The sequence below is a fragment of the Talpa europaea genome (genome assembly GCF_964194135.1).
Source record: "Talpa europaea genome assembly, chromosome: 13".
NCBI lineage: Eukaryota > Metazoa > Chordata > Mammalia > Eulipotyphla > Talpidae > Talpa > Talpa europaea.
In genome coordinates, this window is record NC_140080.1 from 80,983,921 (window position 1) to 81,010,684 (window position 26,764).

The 26,764-nt window shown below is 51.7% G+C and overlaps 1 protein-coding gene across 3 annotated transcripts in view; it reads left to right on the plus strand.

Moving 5' to 3' along the window:
- Positions 1-26,764, plus strand: part of CTIF (cap binding complex dependent translation initiation factor) — a gene marked incomplete at both ends in the record, with an annotated part of 191,953 nt that overhangs the window by 61,060 nt on the left and 104,129 nt on the right. For all 3 annotated transcript variants that reach the window (XM_084252895.1, XM_084252896.1, XM_084252897.1), the window contains one exon: positions 7,619-7,695. In XM_084252895.1, coding sequence (XP_084109021.1) covers positions 7,619-7,695 — 77 coding nt within the window. The remainder of the gene's footprint in view (positions 1-7,618; positions 7,696-26,764) is intronic.

Consider the following 26,764-nt stretch of genomic DNA (forward strand, 5'->3'; position numbering starts at 1 on the left):
TAGGGATTCCAGGAATTTTAGAAACATTACCTGTTTATTTCAGCTTGGACGTGACCCACACATCCTGCCCACGTGGAGCAGGACCTTGTAGGATAACTTCTTAGAAGCTATGAAAAAACATGACCCCCAGCAGGAGGAAGGCTTGGCTATTGAGACACGGTTATTGTCAGAGAAGCTGAACTTGGTATTTTTATAGCCCCTTTGGTTGCCAAGAGCTGTGGTTCCTTTTATCTGTTACCCTCGGATGTCTCCCAAATTGAGCTGGAGACTGGGCCCTGGGAATCCTGGCAGGCTCTGCCCAAACATCTGTCCTGCCTCGTGGGGCTCCAGTTCCCGAGCTTGCCAAGTGGCACAGCAGAACCAACACCCAGTTCTTCTCCCCTGGGGTCTCCTCTGGGTCATCTGGAATTTTCTGGAGAGACAGAAGCTGCCAGTTTCCATGTGCTAATAAGCATGCTTAGGAGTGACATACACAAACTTGTGAAGAGAAGGAACAGGATCATGGTTTCTAAGAGGCCAGACAAGGTTGATACCCAGGTGACATCCAGGTGTGGTAGGGAAAGACAAGGCAGAGAGAGCGAGGCTGAGCCCACAGGGCTTACCTGGTCAGGACACTAGTGTGCTTTGAGATCAACTGAGCCAGGCTGCTCACCTGAGCCAGGTTCTTCAGCCTTCTTTTCCAGCTACAGCCTCACTACCTCCAGCTAATTAGGCCTGGGTGGTTTCTGTCAGATCCAAGGGATAGTGGTTAGAGATCAAAGGTCATAGGAATATCAGAAAAATTTCCCTGGGGGGCAAAAGTGGGCCTGGGGTTGTATGAAGCTGCAGGTCATGGGACTGAGCTCTCTGGGGCACTTCTAACCCTCCTCCAGAGAGACTGAAAGGGAGTCAGGCACAACAGCCACCAGGGACCCACCCCACGAAGCCATGGAGTGCAGGCAGGACAAGCCGAACAGCAGCCATGAACCCTAGCCACCACGGCCATGCCAGGGTCATCAAGCATACATGAGCAAGCACTCTACAGGGCAGACACAGAGGGCCTCAGGCCAGCTCCCTTCCCCCAGGCCTGGTGGGCAGCTTGTGGGTAGATGGGGCTGCCCAGTTGAGGGATTTGCTCTTGCTCTTGCCTACACCCCCCTCAGTTCTTGAGACCCGGAGTACCTGCCTGGACCAGAAGTAGGGCAGGAGAAAGCTCCCTGATGCCTAGGGGTCCACCCCATACTGCTGGCTGACTGTAGGCCAGTGACAAAGGGTTGGGAACGTGAGCTTCGGGCGACTTCCTTGGCCGTAGCACTGTCTCTTCCTCTTCCAGGAAAAATGGGTTGCCAATGTGGTGGCATTCCCTAGAAAGCACGTAAACTTACACAAATTCCACTCTATTTAGCAAGAGATATGCCATCAGAAAAAGATCCCTTTTAAAAAACTAGTGATTTTACCTGCTCTGCTACCTGTATTCATTTCCTGGGGCTGCATTGTGAAGTGCCACAGGTGGCGTAGAATGACAGAAATACTTTGCCTCGTGGTTCCGGGAACTGGAGTCCAAGGTCAAGGTGCAAGCAAGGGCGAACTCTGAGGGCATTAGGGAGGCCTCTGGGGCTTTGGGCAGAGCCTCGGCTCTTCCTCTGAGGTGCCAGGGTTGTCTGTCAACTTCTGCACGGCACACACATGCATTGGCGCTTCTGCTAGGACACCAGTCCTACCGATCACGGGCCGCCCTTCTCCAGCACGTCTTCAGCTGAACTAGTTGCATCTGCCATGACCCTATTTCCAAATCAGGGGATTCTGAGGCACCAGAGGGTAGGACTTCAACATGTGAACTTGGTGGGGCACAGCTGAAATTTCAAATTCCACCCTCCCACCCCCCCCCATGGACACCTGTCTGGGAGAGAAAATGGAGCATGTGTGTGCCTTCAGCCTCTGCTGTCCCTACGCCCCTGCCGTGGGGATGGGCTGCTCTCACACCATGGGAGGAAGCTTTACAGGCTTTGACTGGACAGCTCGGTCCCTGAGTGTGTGCTGGTGACTGCTTTGCAGGCAGTGGTAGAGACAAGCTTCAGACCCTGCAGGACACTGGCTGCGCTGGACCCGCTCTTTGTGCCAGGCCCCCTTTAGCGCTGGGGAGACCGGGTCCTTGAGCCGGATGGGTCCCTGCCTTCTTGGGACTCACCTCCGGGGAGGTTGGCCTGGCCTCAGGTCCTGAGCTTGGATATCTTCCTTGCCCACTTTGGTCTCCCTGGTCCCTCCAGATGTGCTGGAAGATGAGGTCAGGCCAGGAGGCATGTCCCCAGAGGCAGGATAGGATGTGTCCTGCCTGCTTGCTATGATTTTAAGTCTCTTCTCAAACAGTCCAGAATCACTGTACAGACAGCAACCTGGGCAGCACACTGAGCTAATTGGTTTGATGAGGGGTTGCAAGAAAACTATAGACTAAAAACTTCTGTCCCAGAACCTAGAATTCTACTGTTGGAGCAGCCCCATAGGATATGGTCCGAAAGGTTGTGGGGTTGGGCACGCTCACTCACCAGGGAGAAATCAGATGGACTCAACATCCCCACACATCCCCCTAAACCCCACCCCACTTGGAACAGGCTCTCAAAGGTCCACATTTTGAGGACCAAACTGGTGATGCTGAGGGAGTGGATGGGGGGAAGCAGTTTCACAGGCTGGGTACCCCAGACACATGGCTGGGGCCAGATGGGGAGGGCTAGAATTGTATCTGCTGCCTAGAGCTGCTGTAGCAAAAGCTTCAACTGGGTGGCATAAAGCAATAGACATGGGTTGTCTCAAAATTCTAAGTCTAGAAGTCTGGAATGAAGGTGTTGGCGTGGCTAAAATCCTGAAGACTCTGGGGAAGGACTTTCCCTGCTTCTCCTAGCTTCTTGTGGTGGCCGGTCATCCTTGGTGTTTCTTGGCTTGTGCCTGCATCACTCCAAATACCACCTCCATCCTCACATGGCCTTCTTCACTCTGCATCTCGGTGTCTGTGTCCAAATTTCCTTCTTAAAAGCACACGAGTCATTAGACTGAGAGCCCATCCTATCCATTGTGAATGCATCTAATCTTGATAAAATCTGCAAAGATCCTTTTTCCAAATAAGGTTACATTCACAGGTAGTTAGAACTCCAACTAATCTTTTTGGGGTACACAATTCTACCCACTACAGTGGGTGGAGGAACACTCTGTGGTCAAGAGCCCCAGCTCTGGCCCTGGAGCACCCCAGTGCCTTGACGCCCCCCCCACAAAGCCAGGCACATTTCTACAAGCTCTGCCCATGATGCCAGCATTACTACCTGGCAGCTGTAGATTGTGACATACCTCCCCTTTGTGGGCCCCTGTAAAAACTCTTAGGACTCACCTTAGGTACCCCCGTGGGCAAAGTCTTCTCAACCCACTCTCAAGGTGGTTGGAGGTCCTCCATCCTTCTTCTGAGCTGCTGGAGTTGGCTGTTTAACTTCTGCTTGGCACACAGCATGCCTCAGCATAACCGTTTGCATTCTCCTGGGCTCCGAGGGTTGGGTCTGCCATGCTGGTGTTCTGCATGTGATGCACCTGGCACATGTTAGACCTCAGCATTGGCTGGGTGAGGAAGAACTATGAATGGATGAGGGGGTGAGGGGGTGTGGGTAGATGGGTGGGTGGATGGAGAGAGGGATGGACGGGTGAAGTGAGGGGGAGGGAAGTCAAGTAACAAAGAAGTCCTCCCTGACCACCCTATCCCACCCCTGCTGCTCCCATCCACTGCCCCGCCTTGTTCTACTCTGTAGCGTTTTACATCATTTATCTTATTATCTGCCTGTTGTTTTCCTTTCACTAGAACGTGTGCTCTGTGAGAACATTTGCCTATTTCATTTTCACAACTTTATCTCCCATGCCTAGAACAATATTTATAGGATGGGTGGGTGGATGCATGGACGGGTGGGTTGTAGGGAGCCCATGGCCCAGTGGGAGTGTATCATTCTTTTTATTATTTACATATTTTCTATATTGCATCAAAAATGGTCACTGTTGACAGTCATTTAGTATGTCTCCTGTTTATTTGCTTTAGTTACTCCAAAAGACACTACGATGAATATCTCTACGCATATATTGTTGCACATACCTGTATCTATCTCTAAAATAAAAATCTAAGAGTAAAGTTCTGGTTGTAAGAAGAGGAGTATTTAAAACTTTGATAGATTTTGCCAATCAGTTCCTCAAATATAATGCATCCATTTAGTATCCCACCCACCATCCTTGAGACTTGTGACCCTCTGCCCCTGCTTAGTGAGATATCGAAACTGGCGATGTCATCGGAGAGCTGGCAATTAGTATTCTGTTTCTGTTTAATGTGTGTTCCTTTCACTAGGGGTGGGCATGCAAGTGCCTCACTCTTATGCCTGGTCAGCTGGAGCCACCTGCCCCTGAGCTGTCTTTGCTCAGTGGGTTTGTTTCGCCCTCCTGCCCAGTACCCTTATGCCCCAGGCTCAGGATCTGCTGTTACTCACTGTCATCTGAGGGCAAGGCGTTTGCCTTCCCAGCCAGGGTCCGGTAGCCCTGTGGGTTGCCTTTAACCACACGGAAATACCCACGAGCTCAAGTTGTGAGGTGTCAGCCTCAGCCTGCCTGGAATGGGTGGATTTAACATCATGTGCTTCTACCATCAGAACAATGATTACTGCCCTACCCAGTTATATCTCACACCAGCTGACTTCCACACCGACCAGTGTGCATGGGGTGTGTGTGTGTGTGTGTGCGTGTGTGTGTGTGCGTGTGTGTGTTTTTCTCTGCATTCTGCCAGCACTGCATGCAGAAAGAGTATTCTCTTCCCTCCCTCCCTGGAGAGCCATGGTGTATATAATCTACTTGTCTCTGAGGCCCATTTACTTAGCGAAAGTGGTCAGAGGTCAGACAGGGGCCACTGCAGCAGGTCTCAGAGCTCGAGGGATAGGTGCTCATGTAGAGACGTGGAGGAAGAGCAGCAGGGCCTGGAGTTACCTGACTGATGGACCAGACATGCAGGGCAGCTGGTAAACAGAAGGCCATTGTGCTCATTTATGGGGGCAGGGAGTTCACCTGGACTGACATTACCAGCCTGAGAGCCTCAGAGCACAGGCTGAACTTCTCCATCCTTCCCCAGCCCGCCAGCCTGGGCCATCAGACCCTCTGCTGTTTCCCAAATCCTCCTGCCCTGCAAATAACCTCTGTTGGATTCTGTCTACTATGTTGGGGGCTCCATGGGGACAGGGACCAAGAATCAGAGCCGCCTTGCTATGTTGGCACACTCAGCCCAGAGAATCTCAGGATCAAGATGGTGATGACAAAGTTGTGCTGAAGAAGACAATGCCAACACTAGAGATACTTACTGAGCTTTACTATTTTCCATACCCTACTCTACCTTTTCTTCAAGTTTATCGACTCATTTTACCCCCACAAAGACCCTAGGAGATTGATGCTATTATTATCTCAGTTTTACAAAGGTAGAAACTGAGGCACAGAGAGGTTAGTCATCAGCTCAAAAGTCACACAGCCATCAAGAGGCAGAGTCTAGCTCCAGAGCTCATGCTTTTAACTACTGTGACACTTGACATATGTTCATACTTAAGGTTAATTTGGAAGATTGAGAGGTGAACACAGAAGTCACAGAGTGGCTTCATTAGAGGCTCTGAGGGGGCCGGCATGCCTACTGGGCCACATAAGGCAGAGAGTGAGGACTCCATGCCAAGGACTGGATCCTGAAGGCAGCTCTCTGCTGCTGTGGCCTAAGGTGGGGGGAGGGGAAGGGAGCCCAGGACCTTGAGGGCCGACAGGGGAGGCTGACACCTCCCGGGCACATGGAGGACCAAGTGTTACGGGCAGCTCTCTCTACCCTGCCCTGGCCTCGAGAACCCAGATCCCCTTCCAACCGCCAACTTGAGAGTGAGAGGGAGCTCGGCTTCCTTCCATTGTTCATGGGGGGCACACCCAGCGTGTTCCTGCAGTGACCTGAGGCCTTGGGGTGGGGGGGGAGGCAAGAGGGAGGGAAGGGGCCAGCTTGAGTAGGGTCAGGGTGGGAGAGGGGAAATGAGAGGGGAAGACTTGGTGTTTTTCCTTGTTTGTGTTTTGTATTAAGGAAAACAAATAATATCCTTTGAGAAAACCACTAAACAAAGCACATCCTAAGGCCACAGAGGCCCATTGTGGCTGCCTGGAGCCCGGAATTCATTCATGCCTTTTTGGATTGTTGGAGGCGAGAGCCAGAAGGGAAGGCGGGATTACAATTTAAATATATTTTGAAGTGTGTCATTCCTTCCCTGGACTCAACTGGAGTCTAGACTGAGTGTCCCTAGGTCCTTGAGCCTGTTATCCTCCTAGTGCCCCAAGGAAGCTCCTCTAGACTGACATCCTAGCACAGTCAGGGCTGCCTCTTGATGGGGGGCTCATTCCTAAAAAGGCAGCCCTCTGCTGTGGAGTCCAAATCATAGATGACAGAGGGTCTGGGCTACAGCCCCATAGAACCACCTATCTAACTCCTTATATGAATTCCCTGGGCCTCAGTCTCTCTGTGATGGAGAGGCGTTGGGTCAAATGGAGTCTCACTGACCACTTTCTAGTACACTGGGCCCTGTCACTGCCCCCTCATCCTGTGCATACCAGGACCCTGTGGGTATTGACCCATGGGGGTCACACTCAGGCTGTGGACTCTGTGCCAGGGCCTGTGCCCAGGTGTTGCAGGCGCAAGTCAGACCACCCCTCCTCCCAGACCCCCAGACCTGGGAACCCCCTACCCCAGATTGCCTGTAATGGAATGGCAATGCTTGCCCCTGTGTCCTGCTAGAACATTCTTTCCTGCCATGGGAAGGTGGGGGGGGGGCAGGAGCAGGGGCGCTGGTAAGAACAAAGCTGGCCCTCAGCCCAGCTTCTGCGAATAATCCTGCCACGGGCCTGGTATTTGCAGGATCAAGCCCCCATTACAAGTAGACGGACTATCTGCACCCTGACGTGACGCATGAATAGTTGTCCTGCAGACTACACAGCACCCATCCTCAGGATCTTCCCCAGTTGAAAGTTTAAAGAGCATTTAGCTATTTGCTTGTTTCCCCTATTCTCCGGCGGTGTGAGGAATGGGCATCTTGGGTAATACAGGGGATCCTGTATTGGGGATCCTGAACTGAGGTGAGGAGACCTGGTTCCCTCTGCTTGAGGCTCAAGGTCAGCAGGGGCTGCCACTCCTTGGTTCACCAAACGGCACAGAGAATGGGCTGCGAATCCCCCCTGCACCAGGACACATGGGGTCCTCACACAGCCCTTGGATTCAGGGGCTGGTCCCAGCCCTGCTGCAAATACTCAGAAGACTCTGAGCGGCTCACGCCCCTGTCTGGGCCTGACCCTTCTCCTCTGTAATGTGAGCGACTGGATATGGCGAATCTAAGGTCCCTTTGTCCCTGCTGTTGTGGGTTCTGTAATTCTAGCAACACTGCTGGAAGGAAATCCATCAACTTCACTGAATATTTCCGTTTCTCAGACTGGCTTTGGTGGTCAGAGTCTAGTCTTTCCAGAGTTGTGTCTTCTCTTTCTCCTAGGTACTATGATAGTTATTTCTGTTCCAGAAGTTCTTTGCTCTCCTTGACTAATGATCTTCCTTTCCACCTCCACCATGCAGGGCTACCACCCGCTGCCCCACGAAGTGGAGATTGCGCACACAAAGAAGCTGTTCCGGAGGAGGAGAAATGACCGAAGGTAGGAGACATGGCGCCCCCAGCTTGGGGGATTTCTGTCCCTCGGTCAGACACCTGCATGTTACCGGGTTGGGCAGTGGCGGCTACTCTTCTTTGGGGGATTCCGGGAATGGATCCCTTCAGGAGTTCGGGCAGGGTCCAGGGCTTGCAGTTCAGGAGAAAGGCTCCTTGCACTGCCTTAGGGCAGCAATAGCCCTTGTCCCCCTACAGGGACCAGCTGGCGTGCGTTTTGAGACCTGGCCTCCAGGAGGCTCCTGAGCTCGTAATTCCAAGCGTGTCTATCAGTCCTTCCCAGTCACTGGGAGGCGTCGCTGGTTCCGCTGTGACAGGCGGCACGCAGATCAGCCACTGCACCTGCCACTGCTCTCGAATGCCCGGAGGAGCTCACTTAAGTGGCGGCAGAGACTGGCGGCTTCTCCAGAAAAGGCCGGGAGAGGTGGCCCTGGCTGGGAACACGCAGATGAGGATGGGTGGTTGGGGACCTGCCATTGTCTCCTTAAGGCTTTCTTGCACAGAAAGGTCTTCAAGGAATATTTCACCTGGAAAACTGCAGGTGTGGATTAATATTTGTAGTATGTGGTCACTTGTGCAAAAGTGGGGTGGGGGAGGCAATTAGGATCTATTTTTTGCTTGAATGTGCATAAATTATTTCTGGATGAAAATATTTTTTAAAAGCGAGGCAGAGTAGAAAAGAGAAAGAGGCAGAGGAGCAAGAAAAAAAGGAAGGAGGGAGGAAGGAAGGAGAAGAAAAAGGAGAGTGTGTTAGCAAAAGACAGAAAGAAAAGGCTTCTGCCTGAGGAATTAAAATGAGGTATTCCTCTATAGGGAATTTCTTCTCAGATAAAGGTCATAGCTTGTGGTTTTACCTTTAACGAACAGAGAATGTTCTCAGAGAGCCAATAAACAGCCCAGCCCACATCCCTTGCTCAGAAGACTGGAAGTACCTGCCACCCCGGGGAGACCAGGCCTGTGGCTGACCAGGGTCCACTTCTCTGCATGTGGGTCCTGGACGAGGAGTGGTGGGTGGTGAATGGAGGTCTGGGCGCCCAAATGCCCCATCATCGGCAGGTGGATTTCTGGGTGTGAGACATTCCCTGGGGACAATGAAAGTAGAACCAGCTGGGAGGAGCTGAACTACTAGATATCAGAACTAGAGGGCACATCATGTGGTGGCATCAAAGGGAAACCCGAGCAAGGAGGGCTGGCCCAGGCCTTGTCGCTAGCTGACAGCACTTGGCCGTCCACTGTGTGCTGCTTTGGGGGTGCAGCCACATAGAAGCTAATTCCTGGATTCTTGTTTCCTAGCAGAGGAAGGAGATAGGCCTCCCGTCTCCCCCTCTTAAGGGGGGTTGGAGTTCACAGGGGAGACCAGTGTGCAGCAGACCAGAGACTTGGTATCCCTCTTCCCCTGCCCCATGGTCCCCCCTCACACCCAGAGTGTGTGTCTGGCGGTGTGGGGTGTCCAGGCTTCCAAAGGACAAGTCACCTCTGACCTGGGTCCCTGGCCCTGTCAGTGACAGGCTGCCCCTCAGCATCCAGGGCCGTCACACCTCCACTTCTGGACACCTCCACTTCTGGGGCCAGGTCACCTGGCTCCGAGGGAGTCTCCTGGGCAGTGGCAGGCCTCTGGAAGGCAGCAGCGCGACACGGGAATGTAGGAAGAGGAGCATGACATGCAAGCACTGGGAAGCTGACCTTCGGCTGAGCCGAGCTCATGTTAACAAACGCCCGGGTTAGGTCAGCACACCTCGCAAAGGATGTGGACCCGGGACAGGGTCCAAAGCCAGGCAATAAAGATGATTAAAGGGATGGAAAGTATGTCCTGTGAGGAGAGGCTAGCAGACGGGGCCAGGGGAGAGGAGGCTGCAGGGAAGGACGTTCACGCCAGCAAACTCATGAAAGATTTATAGGGAGCACCGAGGGGCAGCTGCCTCCATGTTCGCGGGGGCCCAGACCAGAGGAAGTTTGCTGAATTGGAAGGAGAGTATTCAGCTGGACCAAAGACAGACTCAAGGAATGGTTGTCCTGCCCATTAGGGAGTCACACTCGGCGGTTTAGACAGCAGGCACGCTAACAAGTACTATGTAGGTGCCCGGGCACCACACCTTTAATCACATCTGGAATACAGTACCGCCCATCACCCCACCATCCCAGAGGCCCCAGGCAATGGGGACTTTCAGGAGAAGAGCAGGCAGCCAGCTAGTGTAAGGACCTTGATATCTGAAAGTAGGAAGCCAACACCAGGGACCGCCCAAGTCCTTGGTGATTCTGGCTGCAGAGTGTTATCAGGTCCACCCTGACCTTCCTGGTGGAGGGCGGACACTAGTGCCCTTGCTAAGTTCCACCCCTTTATAGTGGACCCTGGTAGTTAACACTTTTATACAGCAGATGAAGTTTCCCGGGCTTGGGAGACCACACAGAGAGGGCCATGCATTCCCTAGGAACACCAGGTGGCAGCGGCGAGGTGACCAAAATCAGATCTGGGTGACCAAAGGGCAGAGCCAGCATCTATATCGTGCCTCTGAACTCTCCTTTCTGTTGTGGGGGAGAGCAGGTACTGTTCCCCATTTAACAGGAATAACTGAGGCCCCAGACGTTAGCCAAGATTGTTCTGCTCCGCAGTGGCAGAGCTTAACTCACATCTACTGACCCCAAATCTCAGCCCTTTCAACTTCAAACATCAGGTGGACCTTTGACTAAGAGCAGGTGGCTGGTGGGCGCATGATTGGGGTATGGCTGCATTATCACATGAGGGAAATGGCTGAGGGGTTTGTGCCTTCTTTGTTCCTGCAAAGCAGCTGGAGTTGGAGTGTGATAGCTGCGAACTCCCTGTGGCAAGGGCAGGCAGCTGAACCTGGATGCCCTGCCCCCTGGTCTTCAGGGAGTCTGTATTATATCCTGTGCTGGGTGTGTCCTTACTGCTTTTCTTTCTGTTATTGTAGTCAAAGCCACATCCCTTGGAATTAGACATGAGAATTCCATCTCCTCTACAAGATAATTCTGATCTGAGCAGCTAATTTTTTGAAAACTCTATTTCTGCTTCTGCAAAACCAGTCTACTAACAGAGAGGCTTAAAGGAGCTAGTTCTTGGAAGGCACCTGAAGTGGTGGTCCTGGTGCCAGCCTGCTTACATGGTGTTTGGGGTGCGAGTAGCAAACTTGTGTACAGGTGGGCTTTCTTGCTGGGGTCCCCACCAGTGTTGGACTTGCTTGAGAGAGAGTTTGGACCAGCATTTGCTCCAGGATCAACCATTTCTTCTCCTCGATCAACCTTTAAAGCTCTGCCCCCACATTCTGTGGGATGCTTGGAGGGGCTCTGGGATTCAAATTGATTTGTCATTGTCTTTTCCTCATTTTGCAGGGAAAGGTTAAGCTTGTTCCCAAAACTTGGGCAACTGGTAACTACATATTTACTTTTGGAAAACTAATCAAAAATGTTTACTGATTTGAGACAAAGCTATGCATTTCATCTTCGGATGCTCTAGATGGGTGTCTCATGCATTTCTCAGAGAGCAGCATGCCTGTGGGTGTTTCTTCCCCACCCAAGTGGGATACCCGCAGGCTAGAAAGGGGGTTGTGAATGTTTACCTCCCTCCCCAGGCTCACTACCCACAAGGTGCAGAGCACAGGAGCAAACTCACTAGAGGACTTGAGCCCAGTCCATGCCACTGACCTGTGTTGACCTTGAGTGAGGTCTCGCCTTCAGGGCATGCAGGGATTTCCCTACTGTTCTCTCCATGCCTCTCTGCCTCTCAGTTTGATGAGATGAACAAACTCAGGCAATAAAGGAATGTCATAGTGTGTACTCCCTGGAAAGCAGACTCCCGGATGGAGAGCAGTGGACAGTATACCTGCTAGTGTGTGCGCTTGGGATTCATACTATAGACGGGAAGGGTGGGGAGCAGGGTGGGGCAGAGGAGGGTATAGGTGCAAGCTTGCGATGCAAGCTGGATGGGGATTACAGTCCTTACGGGAAGTTCTGGGGTTGGGTGACTCTTTAGCTGTGTCCTGGCTTTAGCTGTGTCCTGGGATAGGGCAGGTCTTCATTCCCCGTGAGGACTGCTGCAAGCCCGGCCAGCTCTCTGCACCCAGAGCAGTTACTATAAGGACTGACAGCATGTTTGGGGAGTGAGTGTTAATTTCTGAAAGGGGCCCTGGTGTTCTCTTGAACACCACAGAGAAACGCTGTTTAACCCCCCCACTAGGAATGATGGGACAGTATTCTGTGCTCCCACAACACCAGAGAAATGCCACGTGTGGTCCCTGCTCTCCAGGGACTGGGACCTAGCTTTTTCAAGGCTCCCTGGCTCCAGAACCCCCAGAACTTGGTGCACAACTGTCTGTTCAGGCAAGGAGGCTCAGAGAAAGGAGCCAGCAGTGGGTGGTTACAGAAGGCTTCCTGGAGACGGTGGGCATTGACCCAGTCATGAGACATGAGGACAACTTGGAAGGGAGAGGGGAGGAAGTCAGGCTAAGAGGCACATGAATCCACAGCTGAACAAGTAAGGGACCCAGGGATTTCCCTCCTCTCCCCAAAAAGTCACCTCCACAAAACTCCCAAGGAACAGTCAGATAGGTGGAGCTTGTGGCACTTCTGCCTCCAGTTGAACTAAAGCGAAAGGAAAAGCCAGCACTCCTGGTTCCTGCGGGCCCCGGCCTGGACTGCCAGAGTCTCAGTAGACCCTGTAGGCTCCGGAGCGTGTCTCCTAACAGTCAGAGTGGGGCTAATGGAGGCATTAGCAGTCCATCCCATGATGCCAGTGCAGCCAGGGAGACAGGAGAGTGTTCTTCAAATTAATTTGTTTCATTAGGTGAGGTCTCAGAACAGTTAATTTACTCCACGTGGAAGCAGACTGAAAGGAAGAGGAATGCCATGGTCATCCCCAGATAGCGTCAGGTGGCTCCCGGGGTGAGACTCAGGAGCACACGCCCTCCCCATAGCTTTGTGTGCCCTGCTCTCTCTGGGGCCCCAGGTGACACCATTGAGCCAGGTGCTGGTGCTGCAGGGTGAGCAGCACCCACAGCAACTCTTGTTGCTTCTGTTCTACCATTGACCTTGACAGTGACTTGGTGTCCTCTAATTGTAGGACCAATTAAGAATCTCATCCCTCACTCCCTCTGCTAGCATGTGCCCACACCCTCCCTGGGTGCCAGGCTCTGTCCCTGTGGACACAGTTAGCATCAGCCATCAGATTTGATTTTAAACTCTGTGACATCACGTAAGTCACTGATAAAAATGAACAGTACATCTGGAATTAATGCTGTTGGGTATGCAACTCTGTAATATACTAAAATCCTGAATCCAGTAATTTAAAAGGGTAAATTTTGGGGTATGTGGATTACATCAGAATTTTTGGAAATTATTTAATGAATAAGATAAATCCCAGGAAGTATGATGTGGCAAGGCCCCTGGAGATATCCCTTGAGTCTTGATGTTTGCAGGCCACCCCAAATGTATCAGTTTATTAACCGTTTTCAAAAAGGACATCAAGTTGGCCTGTGTGAATCTGTAGTAGCTATTAGTGATTTACCTCTTTCTTCCAAACCATCTGCTTGGGAATCTCTTTGGGAGATAGCTGTATTTTTCTGATTTTCTATAGACTGTAGCTATAGCTACAGCCTCTAGCACTTTGTTCTCCAGGCTCTGCAGACGTGGTCAGGACTCTGTAAGACCGTGCAGGAAGTGCTGTCTTCCTAGGTAGTGCCCCATCCCTCGAGCCAGAGGTTGAACACTTGGAGCCACCTCACCAGCCCAGTCTCCTCCCAACTCTCTCTCGTGCAGGTGCCGTAGCTGGATCTGCCTTTCCTAGTCCACACCTGTTCTCTGACAGAAGACTAACCCAGAGTTAGGGAGGTTCTTTCAGTACCCCCTTTTTTTTAACCTCTCCTGCCCCATCAGCAACCTCATGCTGGCCACCTCCTTCCCACTCTAAAGCCAAAAATATCATTTTAGAATTGTTATTAACACTTGGTAAACCCACTCCTCTGATAACTCTGGCCTGTGCTGTGGTGGTTGTCACTGGTTATGGGAGACCCCTCATTCCATTCTGAGATCTTCCTTCCTCTCCTCTTCACATCAGGGCCCCTGGCTAGCATCCTGGGCACCCAGTGCCCTCTTCAGCTCCTTTCTCTGGAGGTTGCCCTTCCCGTCAGCCATCAGATCTGATTTTAAACTCTGTGATATCACCTAAGTCACTCATAAAAGCGAACAAGACATCTGGAATTGATGGCTTTAGTATGCAACTTTGCAGTCCTTCAAAGTCCTACATCCTTCAAAGAGGACCAACTCCTAGATCTTGCCCACCAGGAGTTGTTCAGGAATAACCTAGTGCAGTGCCCGGGATCTCTGTCCGTCAGCTCATTCACAGAAACTGTGAAGGTAGCCCTCTTGGAAGTGCAGTGGATCCTCATTGTTCAGGGGTTGCACATTTGCAAATTTGTAAATAACCTACTCACTAAAATGTATTTGTAACCCTGTAGCAATACCCACCGTGCTTCCGTGGTCACCCCTGGATACGTATACAGTGGTGACAGCTTCAAGTCCCCCATATCACATCCCCAGCTGAAGTCGAGCAAGGAACACTCTGCCTTCTTGTTTCAGCTCTCGTGTTGCAAACAAGTGTCCTTATAGAGATATATTTAGTGCCATGTTTTTCTCATTGGTGAATTTTCTGTTTAAAATGCCCCCACGCAGAGTGCTGAAGTGCTGAAGTGTCTAGTGTTCCTGAGCCACAAAGACTGTGATGCGCCTCGTGGAAAAAAAAATACATGTGTTAGATAAGCTTCACTGGGGTATTGGTTATAGTGCTGCTGGCCGTGAGTTCAATGTTAGTGAATCAACAGTATATATATGGAATAAGTTGTCGTTAAACCAATACACACGTAAAGTGAGGTTATATATTAGTGAGTTGGAGAAAATGTTGTGACCAGAGGCTCCAGGGACCTCCGCCTGTGTTTCCCCTAGGAGCAGTGGTCCAGGATTCGCTGATTCAGTGTTTTCAGGACTTTGTAGAACAGGAATACCATGTATAACGAGAATCCATGTGCTTGCTCTGTTAAGAAAAAAAAAGCTGATGGTAAAGGCATATGCCGTTGGCGATGGGATTTCTGCGTGATTTCTGGCTTGTGTGGTGGTAGTCGCAGAGCTGGGGGGACTGGCCATCACCTGGTTCTGGTTCACCAAGGGCACCGCTGCGTCATCTGCCCCAGCCTGCGATGACACCACCACTGCCCGCCCAGACTGCTCGCCCTGCGGTGACCATCATTGTCATCCTGTCATCAGCAGCCCAGGGGACAGCGAGACAGATCAACTCCCATTGCCTGCGGTTTGTCTTTATAACCCAGCAAGGAAATTGCCCTCATTAATTCCCTGCTAAAGATAGATAAGAAAATGGGACAGGCAGGCCCCCACCTGGCAGGCAGCCCTGTCAGATTCTAAGCAAAATGAGTCAGATAGGAATTATTTTTAGGCTCCTTCTCCTCCTTCCCCACGCCCACCCCCAAGCAGGCTCTCTTGGAAAGAAGAGCAGCTCATTTCTTGAAGCCAGATGTCCAAGCCCATGTTCGATTGACGCGAAGACCCGGGGTGCCTGGAGAAGACCCTCGCCTTCATGCCAACTACAATGGGCAGATCGACCTTTAGACAGTGAACAGGCTGCCCTGCAGGTCCACAGAGGCTGGCCCGTGACTCATGCCTGAGCAGCACACATCCCCGGATGCACTTTCTGCCCCTTTCTTGGCACATGCTCCCTCCTCAAGATCTGTTCTTAGCTTCATGCTCCGTGGAAAAGATGACAAGGCTCTGGGGTCCTGCTCCCAGGAAAGCACCCACGTGTCCCTTGGCCCAGGACTCACATCGTGTGGGGACCAAACAAGCACAGAGGTGGCCCACAGTGCACTGGCAGGACAATGCCTGGCCTGTGCCTGCTGCTGGGTAGCCGAGCGGGCATAAGCTCTTTCTCCTTCACTGTCTTCCCTCTTCCCAGAATCAGGATTCATTCAGAACCTACTCCACCCCCACCCCCACCCCACCAAGTCTGGATAGCAAAGGAGGGAGACCTGGGGGCAAGGCAGCTGACTAAAGAGGAAGCACAGGGCCACTGGCTGCTGGCTGGGAGGCAAAAGGTTGCTGCTAAGGAAACTGGCCACAGAGAAATATGCCATCTCCACTGGGCCTGCACTTGGGACTGGAAAGAGAATGGACACCAAAAAGCAGCCTCCCCATCTGGCTTATTTACTCCTCCTCAAATGTCATAGTCTCTTTTTCTGAAATACCAAGCACTTGGGGGTTATTTCACAAATGCTAACCCCAACCCATCCTCCCTTGCTGTAGCCCTTGGGGACAGGCCACTCTGACGGCCTCCAGGGCCAGGACCTCCAACACCAAGTCTATGCAAACCTCCCTGGAACCTCTGAGCCTGCTGGGCAGCACCAGCTCTGGGCCAGGCACACTTGGCCTCTGGCTCATCCCTCAGCAGCCGGGGGATCTTGAGAAAAATGAGGGCTCTCACCAAACCCTGGCCCCAAGGACACGGATGTGCAGCCTGCAGGGACACCAGTAGGTGGCATGGGATGGCAGGTACAAGAGGAGTCCTGCCCCGTGCCCATCTGTAGCTGTGCCCTCAGGAAACAGGAGTCCCTCCTCCTCCTGACGTTTGCTCCTGCGACCCTCCTCCCAGGTGATGTACAGAGGAGGAAAGAACTCAGGACCAGCACTTCCAGAATCTGGCTTGTCATTGTTGTGATAAGGTTCAGGGCAATTCCCTGACACTTTTGGAGACTGCAGTTCTGTTAGCTCTAAGATAGGAGTCCCCCCCCGATTCCTGCTCTAAAATGTATCAGGGAGAGATACATCCCTTAACTATGAGTTGGGAAAGACAGAACTGAGACAGTTTAGGGCTTTTAGTGCAAATAATTGGTGCTTCTTGCTTGCCCATATACCCTCTTTAGAAAGATCCAGAAAGTCAGGCCATGCCTGCCGCTCCTGTGTACATCTTTAAGAACCAAAACTGGGCTGGGACTACACCCTGGACACCCAACTGTGCACGGCTGATCCTTCCTAATAATCCTAGCAATCCTAACAATTCTTTCTAACAATCCTAGGAAGGAGGTAGTCTCTCCGTTTTACAGATGAGGAAAATTAGTTGCACAGAGAAGTGAAGCAACTTGCCCAAAGCCACAGAGCTGGGAAATAGCTGAGCCAGACCGCAAACCCAAACATCAGGCTTCGGGCTTATGGGAAAACTCTGTCCCGGTTGTCAGCACACTAGGCCTCCATCTTCTGGTCTCTCACCCCAGGCTACGTGCACCTCCTGATTTAACCCCTGGTTAACTCACATGCAGAGGAGAGGCAGAGGCAGCACGGGGGCGGCCACTCTCAAATGCACTGCAGGGAGGGTGCACGTGTCACTCAAAAGAGGTAGCAAGTGGTGAGACCAGACAAGACTCCAGGCGGGGTCGCCCACTCTCGCCTTCTGCACTGCCGCGCTAGGTCATGCCCATAGATCCCTTCCCTGGCTGGATGATTCATGTGTGGACATATTTGGGAAGTGCCTGCCATAGCCTAGAGACTCCCCAGGTTTGGGAGGCCCGCCTCTGAGAGGCTGGAGGAGGTAGTGTGAGGTCTGGAATGGTGGGCAGCTCTGGAAGGAGAGTCTGGTTGAGGAGAGCTTCCTCCAGCTGCCAGCCCTGCCCCCAGCCCCCGGAGTACGAGCTCAGGGCCCAGCTCTCCAGAGCTCCCCAGCAGGGACTGGAGTACAGGTTTTAAAAATACCAAGGAGCCTTCCTGCCTGGGTCAGCATTTACCCTGAGCTCTGGAAGTTATTTCCGAGTCTTCCCAGTAATTTAATTTTAGCCATTTATTCCAATGCGTGTGTTTTGGGGAAGCCAAGGTAGCCTCTGTTATGGTTTGGAGTATTTTGGGAGGCGCTGGTTTCCAGAAGTGATGCAGGGGCTCAATTAGGCAAGACATCAGCAAGCAGAATTAAAATAACTCACAAAGACAGACTCTTGGGTCCCCGGAGGTGATGTCTATGCTTAACCCCCAGGGGGGAAATTAAGGCCAAGGTGTCCCCTGTGTGCCCAGTGGTCAGCTCAACATGTGGCAGTTGATGTCATTGTCTGCAATTCCCCAAGCACCTGCAGACGTCTTGATGCCCTTCAAAATGCAGAATGAATGGGACTGAACCTTTTCCCAAGTGGGCCCAGACAGACAGACCAAAAGACAGACAGCCTGAACACCAAGAGTGGACAGCCCACTCTTGTTGTAGATTTAGCCTGTGGGTGGACATTCATTCACCAGCAATTCATGGGAATTAAAATGAACAGTCACCAACACATCAGCATTGCAGAGGTCTTTGGAGGAATTGTTAACAGTGAATTATTGTGTATTTCAAAGAGACCTTTAGACCCCACCCCCAGCACTAGGTTTTTCAAGTTCTGCCTGCCCCCAGCCTTCATTATCCAAGTTTTTTTGAATCCTCCTCGCATGCTTTTTCTAGAACTGCCCCCACTCCCCTCCACCCCCCTTGCTGGCATCTGGCCTACCCAGCACACACTGAGGGAGCTCTCTCTGCCAACTTCCCAGGGTCACCTGAGGCAGGTGCAGCAGCCTGGGGATAGGCCAATGGATGGTGGAGCCTGGAGCCTGCGGCCCCTCTGCACTCAGAACAGAAGGAGCTGTCCCAACCGCACTCTCTGCAGCCGCGGCCCTCCCTCTTGGCCACCCCTGAGTTGTCTTCAAACTCTGTCTTTTCAACTTCAAGGGAGGATTTGATGGGCAAAGGATCCAATTCCAGGCTATTTGTCAGAACTGACATTGAACTCAGGACAGGCATGTGTAGATTCAAAACAGAAATGTGTTTTAAGAAAAGTGATCATTGGCTAGAAATTGGAGCTTGACCTGAGGGTTTGTATTGGTTGTCTGTTGCTCATAACAAATTACTCCAAAACTATGACACTGTGTGCGTGTTTGGTCTGGTGGTTGAGTGGCCATAGCAAACACCTGTTCCAGACTGGCTCAGGCATCAGGGAGCAGATGGCACAGCCTCATCATCCTGAGTGGGAGACCAGGTGCCTCTGAACCATGGCCGGGCCTGGGGAAACTGGCAGGGGAAGGACTCTGGCTTCACCTTGATATTCTGGAAGTGTGGAGACATTCGGTCGCAAGCTGGTTAGGGAAATTGATTGTTAGAACCTCTCTAGGCAGGGCCCAGCGAGGCCAGCTCCCTCCCACAGTCCCACTGCCCTCAGGACAGCAGGGGAGGCCCGAGCACGGTTCCTGTTTGGAACAGAGTACTGATGACTTACTCTGCATAGAATCGGGAAAGCCCACGTCTACCTCCTCATTCACCTCCTTATAATGGGAGGGAACCCCCCAGCTCCCACCACTCTCAAGTAGCTCTTAGCAAAGATTTCCTACTCTTGTGTCTTGTGAAGTGGGTGTCAGTGGTCAGTCAGGCCTGCTGGGTCACCCGGGACAGTGGTGGCATTCTCCCTGAGGCCTGCAGTGATGGCTGGAAGTCAAAAGAATGATGTAGTACTGAGAAGCCAGTACTTGTGGGACTAGAGCGGGAAGGTGGATTGGTTGTAATTTTTAAAGGCAAAATGGCTAGCTCCTAAAAGCCTAAAACCACCCCACTTTAGGCAAACTTCCTTTTTTCTCCTACTTTCATTTTCTGGAACTCACATAACTTGAGCCACTCAGGGACCATGTTCCAGCCAAATGTGTAGGTGGCCCAGTCTGTCAAATTGTCTAGACTCGGTTTGGGTCTCTTTGGCGAGATGGCGCGCCTCAAAGACATTACTTCACCCCCTGAGGCAGGTGTTTCATCTTTAAAGAGGACATCTACCTTCTAAGACTGTTTAGCAGTTCAAATGAGACGAGACTGAAAGCAGGTAAACGTCAAGGACTGCACAAATGTGAGGATTTTATTGCCTGTCTTTCTGTTTATACATACATTTGCTTATAGGGAGGGGTGTGTGTGTGTGTGTGTGTGTGTGTGTGTGTGTGTCCACTAAGTGACTCTGCCAATCCTCATTTCCAATGATCATTGGCTAGAAATGGAGCCTGGTCTGGGGGTTTGTATTGGTTATCTGTTGCTCATAACAAATTATTCTAAAACTTGGAGCTGAGAACAACAAACCCATATTGTCTCACATTGTTTCCAAGGGGCAGGATTCAGGAGCAGCTTAACCGGTTCTAGCTCAGGATCTCTCTTGAGATGGCCATCAAGCCAGCAGCTAGGACTGTAATCCTCTGCAGGTCCAGCTGGGGCTGGAAGAGATGCTTCTAAACTCCTGTACAAGGTTGCCTCTTCCTAAGGCTGCTCATGATGTAGCAGCTGGCTTCTCCCAGAGTGTGACCCAAGTGAGAGAAAGACATAGATAATCTGACACCAAGAAGGGTGATTTGGCATTTCTTATCATCTAATCTTGGAATTGAAATCCATAGTCCATCACTTCAGCCATAATCTGTTGGTCACATAGACAAACCTGTACAGTGACAGAGGAGACGACACCAGGTGTGAACCCCAGGTGACCAAGCTCATTGAGGGCCATCTGGAAGTCTGGCTCTCACTGCCCACCCTCTGGCTTCTAATGATGCACATTCCTTTTCTTTGCAAAGGGCACTCACCCCTCCCAATACCTCATTTGATCCCAACACCAGCTCAAAGTCCAAGATCTCATTAGCTGGGTCATGTTTGTGTGTAGATGAGGCTTTTTGTGGTCCATTCCTTACATACAGCTCAAGTACACTTCCCTCTTGATCTCTCAGCCTACGATTTAAAAAAACAAGCTAGAACACCCCCCCCCACTAGCCCCCAGAGTCAACATAAGATTGTAGGACAGGCACAGGTAACTACCATAGACACCACTGTTCCAGAAGGCAAAGGGGGAGGGAGCAGGAAGCATGCTGAAGTCATTGGTCCATAGCAGTTCTGAAACCCAGCAAATGTTGGAAGTCCCCTGATTAGAACTCAGTTCTGCTCCTGTTCAGGCTCTCATGGTGGGGGCTCTGCTCCCCATCATCAAGTTCACTCATGAGATTGCAGTCAAGTCATTGACCCACTGAATATGCTGAGCCATTGGTTCTGCCTTGGACTCACCCTTTCTTTTCTCAGCTAGCTTCCTGACAACAGAATTTTGGAGGTTCAAGTGACCTCTTCAATGTGTATCACCTCTGACCCTTCCTGCCCAAATAGTCAATGTTTCTGCTGAAAATCATTCTTCTAAAAAAAATTTATAGGTCTTCTGTGAATCTTATTGGGGTCTACACCACTAAATAAAAGCCTCCTTCCTGTTTCTTTAAGATACTCTCATCTCTACTTTGGGTAGAGCAAGGTCCTCTAGCTTCTTAGAATTCTGCTGTTTGTTGAATCTGAAAGTCACATCTTTGAAATCCTCAGAGAACTTTTGTCTGACTGAGTAGCACGGAGGCAGCCCCTCTGAGTTTTCTGAGATCTTGACAAAGGACCTCATGGCCACGGCTTCAGCCTCATCTTTGGACTACAGTTTCCTGAGAGTCCTGCATTTCATTTTTGCTCAGAAATCATTTCTGAATTTTAGCACAGTTTGCCATCTGGAAATTCTGGGAATCTTCAAAATGAGCATGTCCTGACTCCACTTTTATAACTGCCCTTCTTGACGCTTCTCTCTCTCCTCTCCCGTATGCTACACATAGCCAAAAGAAACCAACAGCCCCTTCAGCACTGTTTGAAAATCTCTTTGTTACTGCAGGAGTGAGCTTTGCGAAACAGTCTGCTGCTGTGTAGCAAGAATGCCCCTTCCTCCAGTTCCTAGTTAGGTATTTCTCACTTCCCTTAAAGTCCTCACCTGTAGACTCCTCCAAGTCTGTGCTTCCGCTAACATCTTTTCATGAACTTTAGGTTTCTGCTCAAACTTACCTGAACATCCCAGTTCCTTCCCACTGCCCGTCCCAAAGTACACCCACACCTTGGATTTTTGTTATGGCAGCACCCCACTTCAGAGCTTCAAAGTCTGTATTATCTCTTTCTATGTAACAAATTACCCCCAATTTAGCATGTTCAAATACTAGGCATTTGTTGTTTCACTCTGTTTCTGAGGGTCAGGAACCCAGGAGCAGCCTAACTGGGTGTTTCTGGCTCAGGGTCTGTCAGGCAGGGGGTTAGCAGGGACGCCATCTTGTGACGTCTCAATTCAGATGGAACCGGAAGAGCCACTTCAAGCTCCCTGACATTGTTGGCTGGTCTTTGCTTCTCATTGACTGATGGCCAGAGGCCTCACTTCCTTGCAATGTGGGCCACTCTGCAGGGTGCTCATGACTGAGAGAGAAAGAGAGAGCGAGAGCGAGAGCAAGAGAGAGAGAGAATTCCATGTGTTTTGTAACCTAATCCCAGAACTGCCATAGCATCCCCTCTGCCATATTGGTCACACAGATGTGCCCTGGTACAGGGTGGGAGGGGCCTCACAGGGGCTTGAATCCCAGGAGGTGGGGCCCATTGTGGCCCATCTTTATCAGTTTTTAGTTCCTCTCTGAGTCATTGCCCTTTTTTGTTTCCTACTTTAAATGAACTGTAAGATCCACCAGCAGCTTTGAGTAGGTTGTGTTTTTCTGTGTTTACCCTCTTTTGCGATAAATCCTGTCCTCTCCTGTGTACCTCCATTCGCCCCCTCTAGGGCTCCCCTGTGCAGTGAGGCTTGAGTTAGAATGTGACCTCCCTGGGGCCAGTGTTAACAGGAGGCTGTTGCCTGAGATTTGGAATCTAACTGTCCTCCAGGGAACCAGCAGGTAGTTCCAGGAAAATTTTTCAAGATACACACACATACACACACACACACACCACACACAGAGTTTGCCTTAAACTCTATAATCTCAATGATTATAAAATGTTGGGCTTTAATTGGAAGCATATTGAGATGCTTGAATCTATCAGACACTGACGGGGAAGGCTTCCTGGGTAGAAGGGGAGAGAATACAAATATTCCTCAATAACAGTGAAGGCGTTTCACGCAGCCTTTCTCAGAGCATCCCCTCAGCAGGTGTGGGAGGCAGCTAGACAGACGCTCGTGTCCCTGTTACAAGAGTCCTGTAGGTGGGACTCAGAGGCTGTGTGGTTTGCTCAAGCCCTCGCAGAGCTGAGGCTGGCCCCAGGCATCTGAACAATGTTCCACAGAGTTCTGGAACATTGGCAGGGGTATAGATGCTGTTTTTTCATCCACCCCAGAATAAGGCGTGGTCTGGAGTTGTCTGCCTGTCTGGGTGAGAATTGTCCTGCCCGATAGAAGAACAGATATTGTGGGAGTCTGGATGGTGGGGAGAGATGTGCCTCAGAACTGGAAATGTTTGGGAGGGAGGTGTGATGAAGGGTTGGGAGGGACCACTCAAGGTGCAGCAGCCCTGGGCAAACCAAGACCCTTTGTCTGTCCCTTTTAATCTACCCCAATGTCTGTCCCCTCCATTCTGAAGGCAGCTCTGGCCTGACTCCTAAAGGAGTCGCTGAGATGGAGTGACAAGGAGTCCCCTTTCTATATAGCAGTACAATGGCCACATGGGGCTATTTAAGTTCAATTTTCATGTCTTCAGTACCATGGGCCGTATTTCAAGTGCTCAGTAGCAACATGCAGCTAATGGTCACTGCGTAGGGGACGTCTCCAGCCTCACAGAAAGTTGTTAGATAGCCTCCTCCACACAAACTCTCCTGGACCAGAGAGACCCCCTATGGGGTCACCACTGCCTTGGGCTTCCCCCAGAAAAGTCTGTTGCAAAGCCACCTCCTGCTAATGCTGACACAGCAGCCCAAAGCACGTTCAAGAGGAAGAGAGGTGTCCTGCTCTGGTGACCCATTCTTGCCCAGCCCTTCTGCACACAGATCTCACATTCCCTCTCCCCGTGCTCTTACACAGCAGGTGTCTGCCCTGCAGACGGGGCCCAGCCAGCACCGCACCAGCCACACCACCAAGGGACCAGCCATGATCCCGTGTCGTGTTTGGCAAGAGCAGGAGCTTAAGAATGAGACAGGGTTTGAGGTGGGGGGTGCTGGGGGAAACTTTCTTCATCTCTGTGCCTTCAGTAGAGGCCGTGGTGTGCTCTCCCTAGATCATCAGTCTACACATTAATAAATCAAATAATAACCACAAATGAGTGCTATCTTGAGAGGCACTACGGCTTTATTGCCTGAAAACCCATCTATAGTGCACACCTTTCTGGGGTTAGAAATTCATATTTCTTGTGTTCCCTTCCAAGGTGTAGCTGCCCTGACTTTCAGGGTGTATGTGGGTGGGGGTCGGGGGAGGTAGTATCCAGATACCTTCCTGGGACTGACTAGATCAAGGTTGTGGATTACAGATAAGAGATGGGGCAAGGAGGGACAGAAAGGGAAGTGGGGAGACGAGTGGAGATAGGAGGGTGGGGACAGAATTGTAGGCCCAGCTTGGTAGCCTCAGCCTACCCTCCTGATTTGGGGTGATGGCCTCCTACCTCCAGTAAAACCCCCAGATCCCACCTAGACCTGAGTGATTCAAATGGAACTAGCTGGGCTCCTTGCCAGCCTCTGCTGTCCCGGGGGTGCCTGCTGGGCTCAGGTCAGGAGAGAGGCTCTCTGGGATTGACTGAGCTGTGCCCAAAACCCAGGGAGCATCTGAGGTGGGAGGAGTAACCCGGGCAAAGACAGGACAGAGTTGTCTCTGGTCCCCTTCAGCCTCCACTGCCTGGGGGCGTGCATACCAGCTTCAATCTAGTGTGGGTGTTTGGAGGGGTCCTCGGGGACTGAGATGGCCCATTCCACAGAGCGACTGGGAGTGTTGAAAAGAAGGAAGAATATTTTCTGAGTCTGCCCAGTTTCTGCCATGTAAGAGTAGCTGTGTGAAAGACATGGGCTATACCCCATCTCCTTCAGGCCAGCAGGGACCCGCCTGCCTCTGCTCAGTCCACAGCCTCATGGCTCTTTGCTCCTGAAATCACCTCCAGCCCATCCCTTCTCCGAGACTCTCAGGGTGGGCCTCAGGGCCTTGCTGTTCCATGGGAAAGGCCTTAATTCTATGGAAAGAAGGTGGAATGGGGTCTAATTTGCAGGTTGAATTGGCCTCTCCCCCTCAGGCGGAGTTAGCTCTGAGCCAGGCCATTAGGGGCTTGGGTTTTAAACACACCCTGTGAGCTCTGGCTCAAATCCAAGATAGGAATGTCCAGCAAAGGGGATGTGGGGACTAAAGAGAGCTCAGAGCCCCATCCCTGCCTCTAAGGCAGAGTCAGGGAGACTTTCAAGGCATCCCCTTCTTCTGGCAACTTCTGCCCACCAGAATAGGCAGGGCCACCCCCGCAAGTGTGGCTGATCAGAGAGAGAGTGTGTTTGATTAGCTACAATAAAATGACTCAACCCCAGATTCACTGGGATTCCTTTGTGTCCTGTGTCTCCAGGGCAGCGTCTAGGAGGTAGGAAAGTTTTCTTTCAGAGGCTGAAGTACCACGTTGGTTGGCCTCACCCCTTCATGATCCTCGGGGTGGGAGCAATGCTTCACCATCCCCTGTACAGATAAGTAAGGGGCCAGGAGAAGGGGGCCTTGGTCAGGAAGGGGGTGTCTTCCAGTGCTTCTCACAGGCCTAGGTCTGTGCTAGACTTTGAAGGAGCTTACATTCTAGTTGGAGAGAAAACATTAAGATATACCCAACAATTCACTTAATTCCATTGTTGTGTACAGGGTGTACATGTGAGCATGTGTGTACATGTGAGTTTGTGAGCGTGGACCTGTGTGTCTGTTTATGTGTATGTGTGTGCATGTGTGTTATTTGTGCAGGCTGTGGACTCTGGAACTTCAGAGAAAAGAATGATTGTTGGGGTTTAGAGCAGCCAAGAAGCCTTCCTGGAGGAGGAGGTAGAAATAACCTCTCCTCCATGGGCCAGACAGAGGGCAGGGGAAGCACATCCCTGGTAACTGGCAGAGCAGATACAAAGGCCGCCTGTGGGATGTGACATTCAGGGGCAGTGGGTAGGCTGGCCGGGCTGCTGAGGACAGTGTGGAGGGGCAAGGAGAGGGCGAGGCAGGGCCCTGTGCGGTGGACCTGAAAAGGCGGCAGCGTTTATCCCCTGTGTTCCAAGTTGTACATACATCAGTCCATGTGACATCTGCTGGTGTCCAGGCGTCTAGGTGACCGTGCCTGGTCGGGGGAGGTGCCAAGGCCCACGGTTGGAAGGCATGTGGCATGTGGAAGGTGGTGCTGAGGAGGAACTTTCACATTGGAGAGCAGAGATTGCAAGCTGGAGGAAGAGAGAAATTGAGCAGCAAGGAGGGTTCCTGAACAAATGCCGTGTTCTCCTGGTGGCCAAGGCAGCTTCCGCTCCGCGTCCGAGTCCCAGAGCCTGCTTCTCATCTTGTCGGCTGGAGTCTGGAGAATGCTTGCTAGCCCTTATGTTCCCTCCAGCAAAATAGGTCAGCGTGAAACTCTGAGATCTCCTCCCACCCGGGGGTGCTCAGGGCTTCTAAGGAGTGGGGGTTGCCTTTCCACCTGCCAGCCCATCCATGCGAACGGGGACGGTGAGCAGCCCCGGTGCTGCGCGGGCAGAGTGGACGGCCTGCGGGGCGGGCCGGGCTGCTGGTGATCCCGGCAGTCTCGGGAAGCGGGGGAGTTGGGAAGGGCACACCAGGGTGGTCTGGTGGTTAGAATGGCCTGTTTCCTGGGAATGGTTGCCACGAAGTCTTTCCCCTGGCTTCTCCCTTGCAGGAACCGTGCCTTCCCAGAGTTACGAAAACCTGCAATTACCCTGTTGTCCCTGGGTGGAAACGTCCCCGTCTTTCTTCCAAGATACACTGAGTCAAGACCCGGTCAGTACAGAAAGGCAGAGAGTGGATTCCTCTCCCACGTTCCTTCCCGCACGGCCCCTCGGGGCTGTGGTTAATGAACTTGGTGATTAAGTATTTCATGTCTGGGATTAGGAAGGTGAGGGGGTTGGATGGATGCTGGGGCCTCTCCAGGCTCTGAAGCAAGCCGTCCTCCTACTCCAGGCCTGCTCTGGGGCCACTCAGCAGATCCCACTATGTCCCCAGGGCTTGGGGCCCTCTCTGCCTCCAGCTGCAGCCAGCGGAAGTCAGAGCTGT